Raw genomic sequence first — 18,403 nt, 5'->3', positions numbered from 1 at the left:
GAATAACAACAATCACTATTTGAATGATGGTTAATATCACCCAAACAAAAGATATACACCAATTAGACACCAATAAACTGAAAATGTCACAATAATCCCATCCCATTGCATCGTATATGCGTGCTAAGAATACCGGATCTGCGGTCTGGCTTAGCGCCATGGTTGTAAAAGGGGCGGCTGGATCAGGGATTCACCGAGACCAACTCAGGTTAAGATGGAACTGTCCTGAAGGGACCAATCAGATTAGGGCCCGGAGACACCTGCTTCGTCGTGTCAAGGTATAGAGGGAGACAGAAGGGGATGGACAAAGAGGAAAGCCGCCCAGCAGGGATTAGAAGAACCCACGGTGCAGGGGGGCCACGTTTGGTCTGGAATCGGTTGTGTAGACCTTTACACCCAAAGCCCAGCACAGCTGTGACCTGTTTATGTGCAATGTAAGAGTCAACTGAGTTTGTGACGCTAAAAAAGCACACCATGTTTTACTGGAAGTCTAGCTCCCTGCCAGTGCCGCCTGATTGATGACAGGTCAAAGATTTTAGCTAGGACAGATCTTATTTGCATATCAGTGTACCATTACGCTACTTTTACACAATAGAAAATGTATGTCAAAAATATCATCTCCTTGAGAGGATGCTCTTGACCAAATGGCCATACATGGATTCTTCTTAAGTTAATGTTGGCATACTCTGTATACAAATCCATTTAACTATCCATTTACATGTACTGTATGTATATCACTCTGATTGCATTCACATTATGTTGCAAGACATTCATCCAACTTATCAGTTTACTGACTACACCATCAAGGTTCACTATTACTGCAGCTTGGTGTATGGGTGAGTGTTTTGGTTCAAATGCATGTCAGATTTGTCAAACACGGGTGATATCTATGATTGTTAGATCAGAGGCGCTCTGCAAGCCCGAGTCCACATCAAGGGCTGCAGAGGCCCTTGAAGAGTGACTCACACTTGCTCAAATGCCATCGTGTCAGCTTTCACATCACATTTACGAAGGTCCAACCTCAAGCAAAAGGGCAGTATCACTTCTAGCAAGTAACACTCCATTTTTAGATACTTGTGGGAAAAAGGGAAGTGGGAAAGAAATATGAAAGTGCATCATCATATTTTACTGTCAGAATCACAGCGTCTCCTGTGACCAAACCGAGATGAAATGTCCAAACTGGACACTGTAGGCCTACTTTTCAGCAAGGACAATATATTGAGGGTAGCCTAACCCTGTCGTCACGCCCACTAGGAACAGCTTTCTGTACTATTTATAATGTATGTCAAGGGGCTTATTGGAGACGCTCGCTGAAATTGGAGAACAGACTGGCATCAAAAGATCAGATTTGATCAATAACAAACTGGGTGTCGTTGAGTTCAGAGTAAAGTATAGAAGAGTAAAGTATACAAGAGCATATGCAGTCTACTTTGTAAACAAGTGACTATTTATATCAACACTGTTAGATGAATATCCTGCTGAATCATCATTTTCACAACAACAAAAAAAAACACTTCAAATTGTTGATGCATGTGTTGTGCATCCATACCATCTATGTTGAGTGGACCAAATGGTTATACATTATCAAGATATTCTGTAGACCACCGCATTTAATATGTATATTTGCTGCCACCTATTGAAACCAAATATGTTAAAACATCTTACATGGAGGGGACATATTTTAAGACTATGTGTAATCAAAATATTTGCATAGAATTTTGAATTGTTTTATATTTTTTATATTTTGTTAGGAAATGGAGCTCTGTCTCAGGTTCTGCTGTGGTGCAGTGGTTGCACAGCCTTTCCTCTACAGGGAGCCAGGTTTTCCTGTGTCTACCCTTCTCAATGGCAAGGCTGTGCTCACTGAGCCTGTACTTTGTCAAGGTTTTCTAAGGTTTTGATCAGTAACCATGGTCAAAAGGTTAGCCACGGTGTACTGACGATTTAGGGCCAGATAGCACTGCATTTTGCTTTGTGCTTGTGTTTCCCAATAAGCAATTTAGTTTTGTCTGTGTTGTAATTTGTTTTATTCGGATTGATTGGATGTTCTGGTCCTGAGGCTTCAGTGTGTAGTAGAACAGGTTTGTGAACTCAGCCCCAGGACCAGCTGGATGAGGGGACTCTTTTCTTTGCTCAGCTCTTGGCATTGCAGGGCTTGGTAATGATATGAGAAGGGGTCACTGTATTTTAGATGTTTCCAAAACATACATACATCCCTGCATTACACGGAAAATAAAAAGGAACCTCCTGCAGCCCAAGTTCCTCATAAAAATATTCGCAGCGTGAAATAGTTTCCAATCGTTCTGATTGTGACGTTATGTTGTAACATTCCTCACCACGTGAAAATGTTCCCAGTTCAGTAATTGCACGCGCGTCTCTTTATGTGAATGGCTGAGCTCCTCCCGCTCTCCCTCTCTCCCTTTCCCTTGACATAGCTAGCATAATTAGGCAGGGTTGAGGTACATTTGAATTGACCACACCCTACAGGAAGCAGCATTTGAATTCAATTTGAATTGAAGGAGGTAGAATTTAATTCAAAGCCATTCAAACTAATTCAACTGAGACATGACACATGAAAGTCTCATTCATTTGATAAATGTTTTATCAAAAGGATCTGCCACTTATTAATGCAAAGAGAATACACAGACCATTTCTCAAATATTATTTCGATTCACTCTAAGATGTTGAACAGTATTTTTCATTGTGACAAGATGCTAGTTTGTTCCCTTTCATATGGCAGTGTTTGATCTAATGCATTATGGAAAATGTATATTTTTTCTGATATTTAAAAAAAGATTAATTAATAGACAACAATATTTCCAGACCACTATGATTATTTAGAATGTAATTTGTATAGTGTAGAATAAATAAGCCATTGGAATTTAATTTAATTCTACTTCCTTTAATTCTACTTCCTGCTTCCTGTGGGTTGTGGGTGTGGCAAATTCAATTCAAATTCAAGAATTGAATTAGAGCAATTCACAACCAATGACGTACACAACCGTTCAAAAGTTTGGGGTCACTTAGAAATGTTTTTGGAAGAAAAGCAAATTTTTTGACCATTAAAATAACATTAAATTGATCATAATTACAGTATAGACATTGTTAATGTTGTAAATGACTATTGTTGCTGGAAATGGCTGATTTTTAATGGAATATCTACATAGGCGTGCAGAGGCCCATTATCAGCAACCATCACTCATGTGTTCCAAAGGCACGTTGTGTAGCTAATGATGTTATTTTAATGCACAAAAAAATAGCTTTTCTTTCAAAAACAAGGACATTTCTAAGTGACCTCAAACTTTGAACGGTAGTGTATGTACAGTTGAAGTCGGAAGTTTACATACACTTAGGTTGGAGTCATTAAAACTAGTTTTTCAACCACTCCGCAAATTTCTTGTTAACAAACTATAGTTTTGGCGAGTCGGTTAGGACATCTACTTTGTACATGACACAAGTCATTTTTCCAACAATTGTTTACAGACAGATTATTTAACTTATAATTCACTGTATCACAATTCCAGTGGGTCAGAAGTTTACATACACTAAGTTGACTGTGCCTCAAAACAGATTGGAAAATTCCAGAAAATGATGTCATGGCTTTAGAAGCTTCTGATAGGCTAATTGACATCATTTGAGTCAATTGGAGGTGTACCTGTAGATGTATTTCAAGGCCTACCTTCAAACTCAGTGCCTTTTTGCTTGACATCATGGGAAAATCAAAAGAAATCAGCCAAGACCTCAGAAAAGAAATTCTGGCTCATCCTTGGCAGCAATTTCCAAACGCCTGAAGGTACCACGTTAATTTGTACAAACAATAATACGCAAGTGTAAACACCATGGGACCACGCAGCCATCATACCGCTCAGGAAGGAGACGCGTTCTGTCTCCTAGAGATGAATGTACTTTGGTGCGAAAAGTGCAAATAAATCCAAGAACAACAGCAGAGGGACCTTGTGAAGATGCTGGAGGAAACAGGTACAAAAGTATCTATATCCACAGTAAAACGAGTCCTATATCGACATAACCTGAAAGGACGCTCAGCAAGGAAGAAGCCACTGCTTCAAAACCGCCATAAAAAAGCCAGACAACGGTTTACAACTGCACATGGGAACAAAGATCGTACTTTTTGGAGAAATGTCCTCTGGTCTGATGAAACACAAATAGAACTGTTTGGCCATAATGACCATCGTTATGTTTGGAGGAAAAGGGGGAGGCTTGCAAGCCGAAGAACACCATCCCAACCGTGAAACACAGGGGTGGCAGCATCATGTTGTGTGGGTGCTTTGCTGCAGGCTGGACTGGTGCACTTCACAAAATAGATGGCATCATGAGGAGGGAAAATTATGTGGATATATTGAAGCAACATCTCAAGACATCAGTCAGGAATTTAAAGCTTGGTCGCAAATGGGTCTTCCAAATGGGCAATGACCCCAAGCATACTTCTAAAGTTGTGGCAAAATGGCTTAAGGACAACAAAGTCAAGATATTGGAGTGGCCATCACACAGCCCTGACCTCAATCCTATAGAAAATGTGTTGGCAGAACTGAAAAAGTGTGTGCGAGCAAGGAGGCCTACAAACCTGACTCCTTTACACCAGCTCTGTCAGGAGGAATGGGCCAAAATTTACCCAACTTATTGTGGGAAGCTTGTAGAAGGCTACTCAAAGCATTTGACCCAAGTTAAACAATTTAAAGGCAATGCTACCAAATACTAATTGAGTGTATGTAAACTTCTGACCCACTGGGAATGTGATGAAAGAAATAAAAGCTGAAATAAATCATTCTCTCTACTATTATTCTGACATTTTACATTCTTAAAATAAAGTGGTGATCATAACTGACCTAAGACAGGGAATCTTTACTGGGAATAAATGTCAGGAATTGTGAAAAACTAAGTTTAAATATATTTGGCTAAGGTGTATGTAAACTTCAGACTTCAACTGGAAATGTAACGTTAGCTAGTTAGCCTAGCAAGTTGTGTTTGTCTGTCAAAAATGTCAATTTATTGAGTGAAGATTATTAATTGACAGATCGTACCTTATCAATTTCTGGATAAAATTTACAGTACCAGTCAAAAGTTGGGACACCTACTCATTCAAGGGTTTTTCTTTATTTTTTCCTATTTTCTACATTGTAGAATAATAGTGAAGATATCAAAACTATGAAATAACACATATGGAATCATGTAGTAACCAAAAAAGTGTTTAACAAATGAAAATATATTTTATATTTGAGATTCTTCAAAGTAGTAGCCTTGATGACAGCTTTGCACACTCTTGGCATTCTCTCAACCAGCTTTATGAGGTAGTCACCTGGAATGCATTTTAATTAGCAGGTGTGCCTTGTTAAAAGTTAATTTATGGAATTTCTTTCCTTCTTAATGCGTTTGAGCCAATCAGTTGTGTTGTGACAAGGTAGGGGTGGTATACAGAAGATAGCCCTATTTGGTAAAAGACCAAGTCCATATTATGGTCAGTCAATACGGACAATGTCAAGAACTTTGAAAGTTTATTCAAGTGCAGTTTCAAAAACCACCAAGACCTATTATGAAACTGGCTCTCAGTTACCTCTGCTGCTGAGGATAAGTTCCTTAGAGTTACCAGCCTTAGAAATTGTAGATAAAATAAATGCTTCAAAGAGTTCAAGAAACAGACACATCTCAACATCAACTGTTCAGAGGAGACTGCGTGAATCAGGCATTCATGGTCGAATTGCTGCAAAGAAACCACTACAAAAAGACACCAATTAGAAGAAAAGACTTGCTTGGGCCAAGAAACACGAGCAATGGATATTAGACCAGTGGAAATCTGTCCTTTGGTCTTATGAATTCAAATTTGAGATTTTTGGTTCCAACCACTGTGTCTTTGTGAGACGTAGAGTAGGTGAACAGATGATCTCTGCATGTGTGGTTCCCACCGTGAAGCATGGAGGAGGAGGTGTGATGGTCCTTTCTTGGTGAAACTGTCAGTGATTTATTTAGAATTCAAGGCACACTCAACCAGCATGGCTACCATAGCATTTTGTAGCAATACGCCATCTCATCTGGTTTGCGCTTAGTGGGACTATCATTTGTCCGACCTCAACCCATCACCCGACCTCAACCCAATTGAGATGGTTTAGGATGAGTTGGACCTCAGAGTGAAGGAATAGCAGTCAACAAGTGCTCAGCATATGTGGGAACTCCTTCAAGACTGTTAGAAAAGCATTCCAGGTGAAGCTGGTTGAGAGAATGCCAAGAGTGTGCAAATCTGTTATCAAGGCAAACGGTGGCTACTTTGAAGAATCTCAAATATAAAATATATTTTGATTTGTTATCACATTTTTGGTTAATACCGTAATTTCCGGACTATAAGCCGCTACTTTTTCCCACGCTTTGAACCTCGCGGCTTATACATTTATGGATTTTTCCCGCTTTCACAAGATTCATGCCGCCAAAAAACTGAGCACCGTCACATAATGTGACGTAAATCGAGCGCGCTCAAACTTCCCATCATGCCAGTGGGTCCTGACAGCGTGGAGCATTGTCAAAAAATCCACTATCATCAACGGGTTTCGAAAGGCTGGACTGCTGCGTGTTGAAGAGGGCAGCATGAGCTCAGCGGGGAATTTGCCTCCGGATGAAAGTGAAGAGAGCGACAATGAAAACGATCCAACATCGGATGAAGCAATTCTGAGGCTATTCAACTCCGACACCGAAGGAGATGACTTCAGTGGTTTCAGTGCACAGGAGGAGGAAGATAGTGACCAATGACTTTCTTGGTAGGCTACTGTTTACTGCTATTTGTTACATTTTTGTTACAAGCCGTGTTTCGTTAAAGCCTATTTATTTTTGTTACAAGCCGTGTTTCGTTTAAAAGCCTATTTAATTTTGTTACAAGCCGTGTTTCGTTTAAAGGCTGTGTAAAGTTCATTTGTTTCAATGTACCGGTAGGCACCTGCAGCTTATAGACATGTGCGGCTTATTTATGTACAAAATACTTCTTTTATTTTATTCAGTGGGTGCGGCTTATATTCAGGTGCGCTTAATAGTCCAGAAATTACGGTACATGAGTCAATATGTGTAATTTCATAGTTTTGATGTCTTCACTATTATTCTACAATGTAGAAAATTGTAAAAATAAAGAAAACCCTTGAATGAGTAAGTGTGTCCAAACTTTTGACTGGTACTGTATAGTCCGATTATTAGGAACATTGCTATCTAGTACAGAATTTTTGTAAAAGATTGCCAGTTAGCTAGCTAATGACTTCCATATTCTCTATATCAGTCATGTATCTCGCAGTCTTTTCAGTGCCACAGGTCTTCTACCCCAGAGAAATCCTTGATGACAAGCTAATGTTCGGGTAAAGGCAGGAGTCTACATCGGGGCGGCATCCGACCTAGAAGATGCCCAGGATCTGACTAATGCTGGCATTACCTACATACTCACAGTGGACTCAGAGCAGCCCACTTCACCTGATGGGTGAAGGATGAAGCATGTCCATGCCCTGGACGAGTCCTCCACAGACCTACTCAGCCACCTGGATGACTGCATCCTCTTCATATGTGATGCTTGCAAGGCAGTTGCTATTAAATGAAAAAACATTTGGACAGAAAACCTGCGGGTAGGGTATGAGTCTAGGCAAACCTGGGCTGGCTCCTCTGTTCCAAGATCGTCAGGAACAGTCGGAGTTGGAGGAGGCTGTGGAGTCATTATCCTGGCCATGCTTGTTGAAGGGTGCTACCTACCCTTCAACAATCATCACCAGGATAATAGCCCCTCACACGGAGCTAGCTGGAGCTCGACAGCATCATCAATTTCTGATAGCCATTGTGGCAGATTAGCTGGTTTGAGCTAGCTAAATAGGCTAAGGCTAATAACACTAATGCTTGGCTAAGAAGCTAACTGAACTCTGTAGTGGTGGGGCATGAGGCAGAGTTGAGTGAAGCAGCTTCAACGGTAAACTTGACCCCGCTCTTATAAATCAAAATCAAATATTAAAGGCGGAGGTGTATCACATGATTTACTTAGCCTACCACAAATGAGAAGCGTTTCCCCCCGCTTTTTATGGAAAACCAAAGCAGTCATACCTAACCACCCCATGGGCTTTCCATAGCCCCCCTACGCGCTCTGTCCATTGTGCTGACACAGCGCGGTGTAGATACTGATTTTGCGTTAACCTGTCACTCAATCATTTACATTTTTTTGCTATTTTTATATAGGGACATAAAACAAAAATTGAGAGGGCACAAGTTTCAACTGATGGGGTTAAGCCCCTTTTGCCCACTCGTGGAGCCGGGTCCGATAGCCACACTCAAATCAAGGACATTTACAAATTACAAAGATGATTTATATCAATAATAATAAAGTACTACATTTCTTTATCTCAGAATAGCTGTCCCCATTTTGCCCTGTGTACCATTAAATGTTTCATAGGTGTCTGTCTACGTTGCAGGACACCTATAGTTTTTCTCCTACGGACATATCTATTGAGTAAGTTCTAAAAAGTTTGAACAAAGCAGATTACAATAATTGTAAATATGCCTGTTGAGCTCCATGGTGTATCTGAAATAGATGTCTTATTTCAGAATTTCTGTCTAAACATTTATCTACCGGAAGGATACCCTTCTACTTCCAAATACTTATGTCCATTTTTATTTTATTTTATAATCCATATGAGGAAGATACTTTTTTCTGTGTTAAAATTGTGGATGTCAGGTGTGCTGCTCGTTCAAATAGTTGTTGAGTTTTGTCAAGAGCAGCCTCTGAGAACACTTGGTTTGTAGCCAAATGTCCCTCTTCGTGGTCCGTACTAATAGCAGGACGTGTTGGTTTACACAGCGGTTTACACAGCGGTTACAGTGTAGAACATTGAGATAGATAGAGGACTCATCATGGCTATAACTATTTTAAAACTGGAGATTGCTGTTGAGTGCTTTCACCATTTTAAAGTAGCCAACTGGGTGGGGATTTCTATGGGTTGGGAGCAATTAGCCAATATAGAAGAAAATTAACTACTTTAAAATTGAGATAGCCCATGTTGTCACATACGCTAAACTGGCAGAGATACAAACATGAGTGCTCTATTTATCTCTATGGTGGAAAGTCGACGCCAAACAAGGAAATGTGACCACGTATTCTTTGTTGTGACGATTTTGAGAATTCGTAACATTAGCGAAATGGCAGAGTTACAGTTGGATTTAGACAGTAATTTACAGTATGGCCCTTTTGGCAGCGATTTAGCAGATATTTGCATTGACCATGATGGTGAATGGGGTAGGTGCGATGCTTATTTAATCTTTGTTATTACATATATAGCTGTGTTGTAAACGCTAGCTACATGCGACCAATGATGTGTATAAACCCTATACATCATTGCGTGCAACTTCATTGACTGTCAGGAAATGAGATACCACCTAACAGTATCATTAAACCGTGTACGTATTCCACTGCTTGACTTGGAATGAGATAGGTGCCGGTACTGTTTACATTCAGGTGCAGGAGCTCCACAATACTTTTGAGACAATATTCTATAAGAGGAACGGGCTCAAACAGTAGAACATTTGAAGGGCCGGTATTCGGCTTCGGTGAGCTCATGCCCAATTCAATCACTGCTGTGGTCAATATATAACATACGTTTTGATGCTCATACTCAGCAGTACAAACCCAACGTTTTGACTGAGATGGCCATAAGCAACTCCCCCCCCCCCCCCATCTTGCTGCATCTTTGAATGTAATGAAGCTACTTTGGAAACTTTGAATAATCTTTTGCAACCTTGAAACATATATAATTAGCGACGTTGTAATATTTACACGGATCTCTTCCTCCTGCAACGTTGTTACAGACATCAACTTGTTTGAAGAACTTGAGAACCTAAGTGATGCAGAGGAACTCCTTCAAGAATTCGAGTTCACACCACACGAGGAAACGGCACTGAAAGAGGTAGTGCAACACATTCCCCCTCTATGTAATGCTATGTGTTATTATCTTACTGTGTGACAGTTAACAAGACTGCACCTTTCTCAGGTGAATGACATGAATCTGTTACACTGGAGATCCTTCACCAGTGGGGATACTGACGCTTGCTGCACAGGTAAAAAAAATCACCAGCGTTGCGTCACTTTCCGTCAACCTATAACAGCCATGACTCAAGATCGAATTGTTGGCCCCATGCCAAGGCAAAGTAAGTGAAGACGACTGTCAGAAACCCTCCCAGAACCCTGTGACTTCCTGGTAATAGATTAGAAATCACATACAGTACACACACACACACACAGGCCCTCTACGTATCCTGGTCACCCCCATGTCAGTAGACATTAGGTGGATGTCTTTGGCGTGGGAAAGTTGCACCTGTGAGGCCCCCCGTATTGTGTTGGGTAGAATGGCTATTCATTCACACGGGACGTTAAAGAGGAAGAGACACTGTAATGTGATGCCTCTGCTGACAGATAGTTGGATTGAGTTCCTATTGTTTTGTTGGCAGGTGTTGGAGTTCCTGGGTCCTCCCTATCACCTGGATCAGCACTCAGTGATACCTCCTCACTGTCACCACTGTCTCTGAAAGTAAGTCTACACTTCACATAACACGATGTGTTAAGTAGAAGGCTAACCACTCACTAGTCTCACTCACTTCTCTCTTGTGCATGCACATCCCTACCAGCAGGAGGATGCCGTGTCTATGCAGCCTTTGCCGACAATGCTCACTCCTGGAAAGAAAATGCACAAGCGGGTCAGCCAATCTCCCAGAGGTAAGACGTCTCTTCAGGTCAGCTAAAACACTCATGATAAATCATTGATATGTAACAATATGGTGGATATATGGTGTCGTGTATGTCAAAATGTTGGACACTTTTTTTATCTTCAGAAAATAATTTAACCTGTCTGTTTATATGTATATTATAGCTTATCCCACTCGCTACTGTAAATCGCTCTGAATAAGAGAGTCTGCAAAATGACGTAAATGTAAAATGTAAATGTATTTATCACACTGTTTTTATTTATCTCTTATTCTATTGTTTTCTTCCTGCCAGCCAAGCCTACCAAGCGACCTGCCCACCCACCCCAGAGGGTGACAATCCAGCCCAAACCGCCCCCCTCTGTCCCTCTAACACAGCCTGTGGCCCCATTTCTCAAAACCAGGACCATTGTCATCCAGCCCGTTGGCCTACAGACTGTGTTCTCAGTGGTCAAGGTACCACCACCTGTGACCGTCCATGCTACTGCCCCCTCTACTGGTGAGAGAATGTTCATTCTGTTGTAGGCTTGTGTTGTCTTCATACAATCAAATGTCTTTACCAGTGATTTGAATAATGTGCACAGTTTGTTGTCATTAATGTCCATCTATATTGGTGTGTCTTATTCACTGAAGTAATTCAGGTTATTTGGCTTGCTCAAGTCCAATAGTCCTTTGATTTGTTCCCGTGTAGCTCAGTTGGTAGAGCATGGCGTTTGCAATGCCAGGGTTGTGGGTTCAATTCCCACGGGGGACCAGTATGATAAAAGTATGAAGATGTATGCACTCACTACAGTAAGTCGATCTGTATAAGAGCTTCTGCTAAATTACTCAAATAAAAAAATCTAGTGACCCATTTCCCTATCTGAAGTGGATACGTGCATGTTGTCTATATACCTGATTGTGGCATTTGAAAGAAAAGTAAAACCCGACTCATCATTCAAAATGAAAGTGGAACAGTTCTATGCATTTGTATCTTCTATGACTGCACATGTGGCTCTTGACCACAAGGTGTCCTCAGTCTGTTGTCTCTTGTTCAAAGAAGGCTACTGCCTCCTCCTCAATTACAGAAACACAGTGTACGGTTTATGACCGGTGTATACCCTGCAGGAACCTCAAGGACAGAGTTTGAAAACCACTGTGTGGAAATATTAATGTTTAAGAACATATATTTCATGAACGTCAGCACAAAGCACACTCATATCAACTGTAACTGCCATAACCCTCATTTATATGCCAATGCTCAAATGGATACATCCATCATATAGGCCTTGATGTCATCAGTACAACTACTCACCTCCTCTAATGGTCCCTATTCACAGTAGTCATCCATGTTCTTCTGAGACAGTAATGTCATGGCCCATTAGTAGCCCGACTAAAAGACCTTAACCTCAGTAGGAACTTAGGGCTACTTGTGTTATTACAGAGTAACTAGCATGGGAGCGTTCTCCTCTGCAGTTCCCTACTACACTCCATTAGACTTCACTAGAGCCAGGGCGTTGAAGGCGACTGTGGCGGCGCTTGATAATGGGTCCTCGGAGGACTGAAGGGGTCTGAGGGAGGGACAGGCTCTCAGCACTAAACGAGAGTCTGACTCTGGACATGGAGTGGGATGGATCCGGGGTGTTGATGAGGTTTTTTTGGGGGGGGGGGTCAATAACCCATACAGGTGACCAGACATCCTTAGTGATCGTGGGTGAGGGTGAGAAAAAAACTACAGTCTGGTTAGGAAGAAGAAAAAAAAGAATACTATCTGAATCCAGGCCTGATCGTATGAGATGAGCTTTGTATAGAGCGATTGTACATGTTCCCCAGCTGAAAAATGCTGTTTACTATGACAGTAATCCATCAATTATTACAGTGATGTACTCTTAAGTGGAAAAGGCCCCAGTGGGACATGGGATGGTCTCAGATCTGCATGCGCTTTAACTCGTCTTACTCTGTCATGCCATAGCCTGAAGTTAATCCAGGTCTGGGACAAGGCTAAAACAGACAGAAGGGTTGAACTCTTTCTTAACTCTGCATCTGGTCTTTGTCATCAGCAGTTCACACAATGCATCTCAAGCCAAAACAGTTGATTGGACCCCAGATCACTTCCCCAGCCCCTGCCCTCCTCGCTGTCACCAACCAGGTGGTCACCATGCCAACCGTCTCCCATGTTACCATGGGGACCACTGCCCTCTCTGGCCATGCCCATCCCATGACGGTGACCTATCACAGCACAGCAGTGGACACTGAGGTACGTTTGACATTGAAATGGATCTGACCTCCGTGTGTCTCCTTTCTATTAAATTGAATTACTTCAGTCTAATTAATTGCAGTGAAATTAAGTATCCAAAATGGAAGCCAAGGGCTGGATGGACATCCTCTTGCAATTTTCCAAAGGAAACTGTTTGATTCCAGACCTTTTAGTCTCACTATGTGTTAGAACTGTTAGCCATCTCCAAAGCTTACGTGACTATGTGATGGCCAGAAAGTAGTGCCAGGGATTTTCTTTGAAAAGCTAGCATTTTGCTGTGTCATGGCTTGTCGCCTTGCTAGAAGACAAGGATGGCTTTTGTGTGTTTGTGTGTGTGGAGGGGGGGTTTGCTTACATTGACGGACCAACCGTCAGGTCAGGGAGAACAGGACATAGTCTTCCTCCTCCTCCCATTATGGGGGCTCATGTAAAGCTGGTAATCAATTGTGTTTGACCTTTAACCCCCTGGGAACCTGAGCAGGGCACAGTGTCTGAATGGGTCTTTTGAAAGGACTAGCTATCTGTGGCTGTGCCCAGAGAGTAAGGACAAGGAGGCCCACAGGAAGATGGGTGATTTATCTCCCTGTTTCAAACCAAAGAGGAGATAAAACAATCGTTGACATCACCGGTAAAACATGACAGTTGCTTCTGGCTTCGCCTTGTACCTAATATCATCCCTTAGCCCTGATATATTCAAAATGTAGCTCAACCTATCACAGCCTCTCATTCTCTGAAGTTGTCTAAGAGTTTAGCTAGGGTCATGATTGAGGAAGTAGGAAATAATAATAATATATATATATTTTTTTTTTACAGTTTTACGTCTCTGTTGAGCTACTATATAAATATTTAATTTTCATAATTTCCAGTCATGTTCGACAAGTTGTAAATAATCTGACTGAGCCAACAACTCGATAGCAATTACTAGGGCTACTAATGGGTGAAATATTTTTGCCAAGCTTTACCACTGTAAAACCCCCATTTTGTAGCATAACAGACATAATAATTAGAAATTGTATTGGAGAAACTCCTGCCTCCTAAACAATAAGATATTTTAAAATTCTTCTATATTTAGCTTATCCACTTTCTTCAATTTTAGAAAAGTCAAATAATATAATTTTCACTACCACAGTGCTATACATGGTCCTAAACTGTGGTTAACCGTTATACGTTATTATTTCTTCAGGACAAGGATAAATAAACCAGTCACCCCAGCTGTCCTTATGTCACCTTGTTGGAATGGGTGAGTAGCCTAATGTGAGGGGCTTTCCTATGTCACATGAACGACCAGGCACCAGCACTCCATCCCCAGTACTACTAACATTTACTCAGTGATGACGCAACACTGTGCCAACACGCCAAATCTAAATATATCTTCACTTGAGGGAACTTTTTAAGAACAAGCTGAAATATCCCAGTTGTTATGAGACAGGTATACGTTTTAGATATATGTTCTACGTTACAAGAAAACATTGTTTGAGATGTTTCTAATCTCTCCTCACCACATCATGTTATTGACCTATTTTAGGCTGCAAAATGTTGATGTTATAAATATTTAACTTACCAACCACATAAGGACAGACCCCATCACTCTACTCATGTTACATCCGTGAGACAATATGTTACATCCGTGAGACAACATTTTACATCCGTGAGACAACATGTTCTATCCATGAGACAACATCTTACATCCGTGAGACAACATGTTCCATCCGTGAGACAACATGTTCCATCCGTGAGACAACATGTTCCATCCGTGAGACAACATGTTCCATCCGTGAGACAACATGTTCCATCCGTGAGACAACATGTTACATCCGTGAGACAACATGTTCCATCCGAGAGACAACATGTTCCATCCGAGAGACATCATGTTCCATCCGAGAGACATCATGTTCCATCCGAGAGACAACATGTTCCATCCGCGAGACAACATGTTCCATCCGCGAGACAACATGTTCCATCCGCGAGACAACATGTTACATCCGTGAGACAACATGTTCCATCCGCGAGACAACATGTTCCATCCGCGAGACAACATGTTCCATCCGTGAGACAACATGTTACATCCGCGAGACAACATGTTCCATCCGCGAGACAACATGTTCCATCCGTGAGACAACATGTTACATCCGCGAGACAACATGTTCCATCCGCGAGACAACATGTTCCATCCGTGAGACAACATGTTCCATCCGTGAGACAACATGTTCCATCCGTGAGACAAACTCCTCCAGGTAAGTGTTACCACAGTAAAAATTCAGGTGCTCCATTTCTGTCTGACCACTCTCAGGCCCTGTGGGTTTTAAAGCGGCCTTGCCCTCCTAACTACCAGCCTCATCCCTCCTCCACCTGTCTGGGACCACCAAGACCCCAGGCAGTAGACACCCATATCTCTTGATGACTCCCACCTCCCTCCTGATGTCTGGATGGACACTGGGCAGACCCGGGCTTGTTGAGTGAGCACATATGTTGACTGGAGTAAGACTTGACTTTAGTCTAGACGTGTCACGACTGTGTGCACTTCATTTGAGTGAATAAATCATGGAATAAATCAGAACACAATGCTGGAAGCTACTCTCCAAAAAGTTAAGCACAAGAAAGAGGATTTAGACACCCACCATCTCAGATTGTTTTGAAATTGTTTCTGTAGTTATTTTGTTGAAATATAATTTGATCTCAGAAATTAGGCAAATTGATTTCACCCAAATTGGCAATTAAAATGTATAGGATTCAGATAATAGTCAATGAATGTAGTACCCAAATACGATTTGGACCAAACTTCTTCCTACCAATGAGTAAGACATGGGAAATCAAAAGCCACCCATGGACCCCCACACCACATGCCAATCCCACCCCAACAACCAGTATTCAGTATTAGTTCTCTATGTTTGACAAGTAGTATGAAGCTGTGGTTTGGAGTATTGCTTCTCCATACTATGTAATGTATTCCCTGTGAATCTGGTCATGTTTTTTGGAACTGCGGCATCCAGTGGGTAAAACCTGGAACTTTATGGTAAATAATGCGAGCAACTTCAATTACAAATTTCTTTGAATAGGGGGAAAAAAATAAAAAGATTCACAGGGAATACATTACATAGTATAAAGAAGCAATACTCCAAGCTTCAGCTTCATATTATCAAACATAGAGAACTGGATACTGTATACTGGTTGTTGGGGTTGGATTGGCATGGGGTTGTGGGAGTTCCGTGGGTAGCTTTTGAATTTTGGGGAGGGGGGGATTCCTCATGTCTTACTCATTGTTAGGAAGACGTTTGGTCCAAATCGGATGTTGGGTACTATATTTCTTGAATATCTGAATCCTATATATTAAAATGGCCCATTTCTTTGGGTGCAATCAATTAACTTAATTTCTCCGAGATCAAATGACATTTTAACAAAATAACGTTTCAGGAATGCCAATCTTATCTGTTTCTAACAACAGAGACGATTTCGGAGCAATCAGAGATGGTGGGTGTCATGGCTTGCTGAAATTACATGGAGCGACTCAATACAGTAATCTATGTAGGACCCTGTAGTTTTACCACTGCCAATTTAGCCTCTCACTGACATAATCCATGTTCCTTGTTGTTTTAATGCACTGTAGTAGCATCACTGGCTTGGCTGCACTGTTTTTGACGAATTACATTTCATATCAATTTATGGCCGTGCTTCTACAAAGCAGGGGGAGGCTATGTAGAGACGCTGTTAGATAATCATAGTGTAATTTAGGAGGCCAACTTCCTGCCAAAATGTCTTCTAGATGCTCCTGGGAACTGGAATCGACAGCCAAGGAATAGGATGAATGGTTTTCAAAAGCAGTTTAAAGAAAAATCTTGATTCAGAAAAATGAACAGACTAGTACAGTAGGGATGCTAGATACATAGATAGATCATTTGTATGGCTCATGGTGGAGAAGGCTCACTATCTTTGAAGAAATACTGTTCATGTACTGTAAGTCTGTGTACAGTACAGTAGCGTATGGCTTAATCCAATCAAACCCACATTGTAGTATTTGCTGTACGCAGTAGCTCTATTCCTGTGATAAAATAAAATCACTGGATGGTTTTGGGTACTGTTAAAAATCTTCTTTTTTTTTTTACTAGTACCAAGTAGACATTCCTCACAGGTAGATGCCAATTCTAAGATTAACACGTGCTTGTGCATGCATGCACACTCATGTCTGGGAGTAGTTTGTTAACAAAGGCACTGCATAAAAATGGCTAGGGCAATTTAACGCAATACCGTAAAACAATAACTTCCTGGTCCGAGCTTGATGTTATCTCACAAAACACAAAAACGGCTGATTTCCCCATTCCCCCCCACTGTCCAGAGTTTTACATCAACAACAACAAACATCCCATCCTCCAATCAACAACCACGCTGTAATCTACATCTCTTGAGAGCACCAACTCATTGTTTCACATAATTCTCATTTTCAGCCTCTTATTCAGATTATGTTCCCGACTCCCAGTTTACCCCACAGTCACTGAAGTGCTAGATTGCTGACTGTCTACCATTGTGGTGGGGGGGGGGAGTTTGTACTGTTGGCAGGGTATCATTTTCCCCTTGCAGGACACGTACCCCACCCCCCAACCCCACTATTGGGTAACCAGACATGCACTTTTCGATTTTCCCAAGACGTCACCGATGGCAGGGTTCCCCCCTCAACGGAGACCAAATAAAAAAGTGTGGTCTGAATTTGCATAGCCCTGAAATCTGTGCTGTTAGAAATGCTATGAAGCATGGCCTCAGAAATGGGCTGCAGCAGACAAAGCAGTTGAAATGCTATAGCAGGGTTCTCCTGTGGTCTGTGGCTCAGTGGTAGAAAGACTACGAGAGGGCATTGGAGGACAACAGAATGTATGCCAGTTACTAGACTCTGAGTGTCTGGCTCTGAGTTTACGTAAACAATGGCTGTCTGCCTTCTAAAAATAAAATGGAACTGTTAGGCCTAACCTGTGCGCTTTATCCTGTTTCATTGAATCATATTTAGTTTTTTCCTAGAACATTGCAGGATCATTCCTCTACGGGTCATTATTTAACACTGAGAATGTCCTGTCCCCTTCTCTCTCTCCCTGGATGGTCGTCCTTAAATAATCCCACCATTAATTATGTCAGCGTCCTAACAATGTCCGTCCAGCTCCCAGCCCACTCAGACATGGAAAAAGGCTGTGTGTGTGTGTCTGTGTGTGTGCGAGCGTGCGTGATGTTAGGATGTATGAGGTCCGTTCTGGGGAAACATGCTGGAGTCATTATCAGCTTGTAATTGATGATTCCGGGTCACTTTTTCCACCTTTCGCAGCAGCTGCACCTGTTGGGTTTTATTGAGTGAGTATGTGACTGAGTGTGATGTGCTGTGTTAGACAAACAAATAGCCTGCTCGGTCTGAGCAGTCAAGATGGCGTCCAAAAGGGTTTACTGCCGGATATGGCTTATGTCTGGTGTAACTGG

General features: G+C 41.6%; 1 protein-coding gene across 5 annotated transcripts in view; it reads left to right on the top strand.

The window, feature by feature from the left end:
- The first annotated feature begins 6,514 nt into the window (after window positions 1-6,514).
- Window positions 6,515-18,403, top strand: part of LOC139550983 (cyclic AMP-dependent transcription factor ATF-6 alpha-like) — a 50,222-nt gene continuing 38,333 nt past the window's right edge. Inside the window, exons 1-7 of one of the 5 annotated variants that reach the window (XM_071362304.1) lie at window positions 6,515-6,761; window positions 9,826-9,923; window positions 10,008-10,074; window positions 10,465-10,544; window positions 10,642-10,729; window positions 11,012-11,215; window positions 12,756-12,952. In XM_071362304.1, coding sequence (XP_071218405.1) covers window positions 6,704-6,761; window positions 9,826-9,923; window positions 10,008-10,074; window positions 10,465-10,544; window positions 10,642-10,729; window positions 11,012-11,215; window positions 12,756-12,952 — 792 coding nt within the window. In that variant the 5' untranslated portion in view covers window positions 6,515-6,703. Of the gene's footprint in view, window positions 6,762-9,073; window positions 9,257-9,825; window positions 9,924-10,007; window positions 10,075-10,464; window positions 10,545-10,641; window positions 10,730-11,011; window positions 11,216-12,755; window positions 12,953-18,403 lie in introns of those variants that run through there. The other 4 variants (XM_071362303.1, XM_071362302.1, XM_071362301.1 and 1 more) reach the window with 4 other exon arrangements.

Source organism: Salvelinus alpinus, chromosome 23, assembly GCF_045679555.1.
Source record: "Salvelinus alpinus chromosome 23, SLU_Salpinus.1, whole genome shotgun sequence".
In the NCBI taxonomy this organism is placed as follows: domain Eukaryota; kingdom Metazoa; phylum Chordata; class Actinopteri; order Salmoniformes; family Salmonidae; genus Salvelinus; species Salvelinus alpinus.
This window is presented reverse-complemented; position numbering and strand designations above follow the sequence as displayed.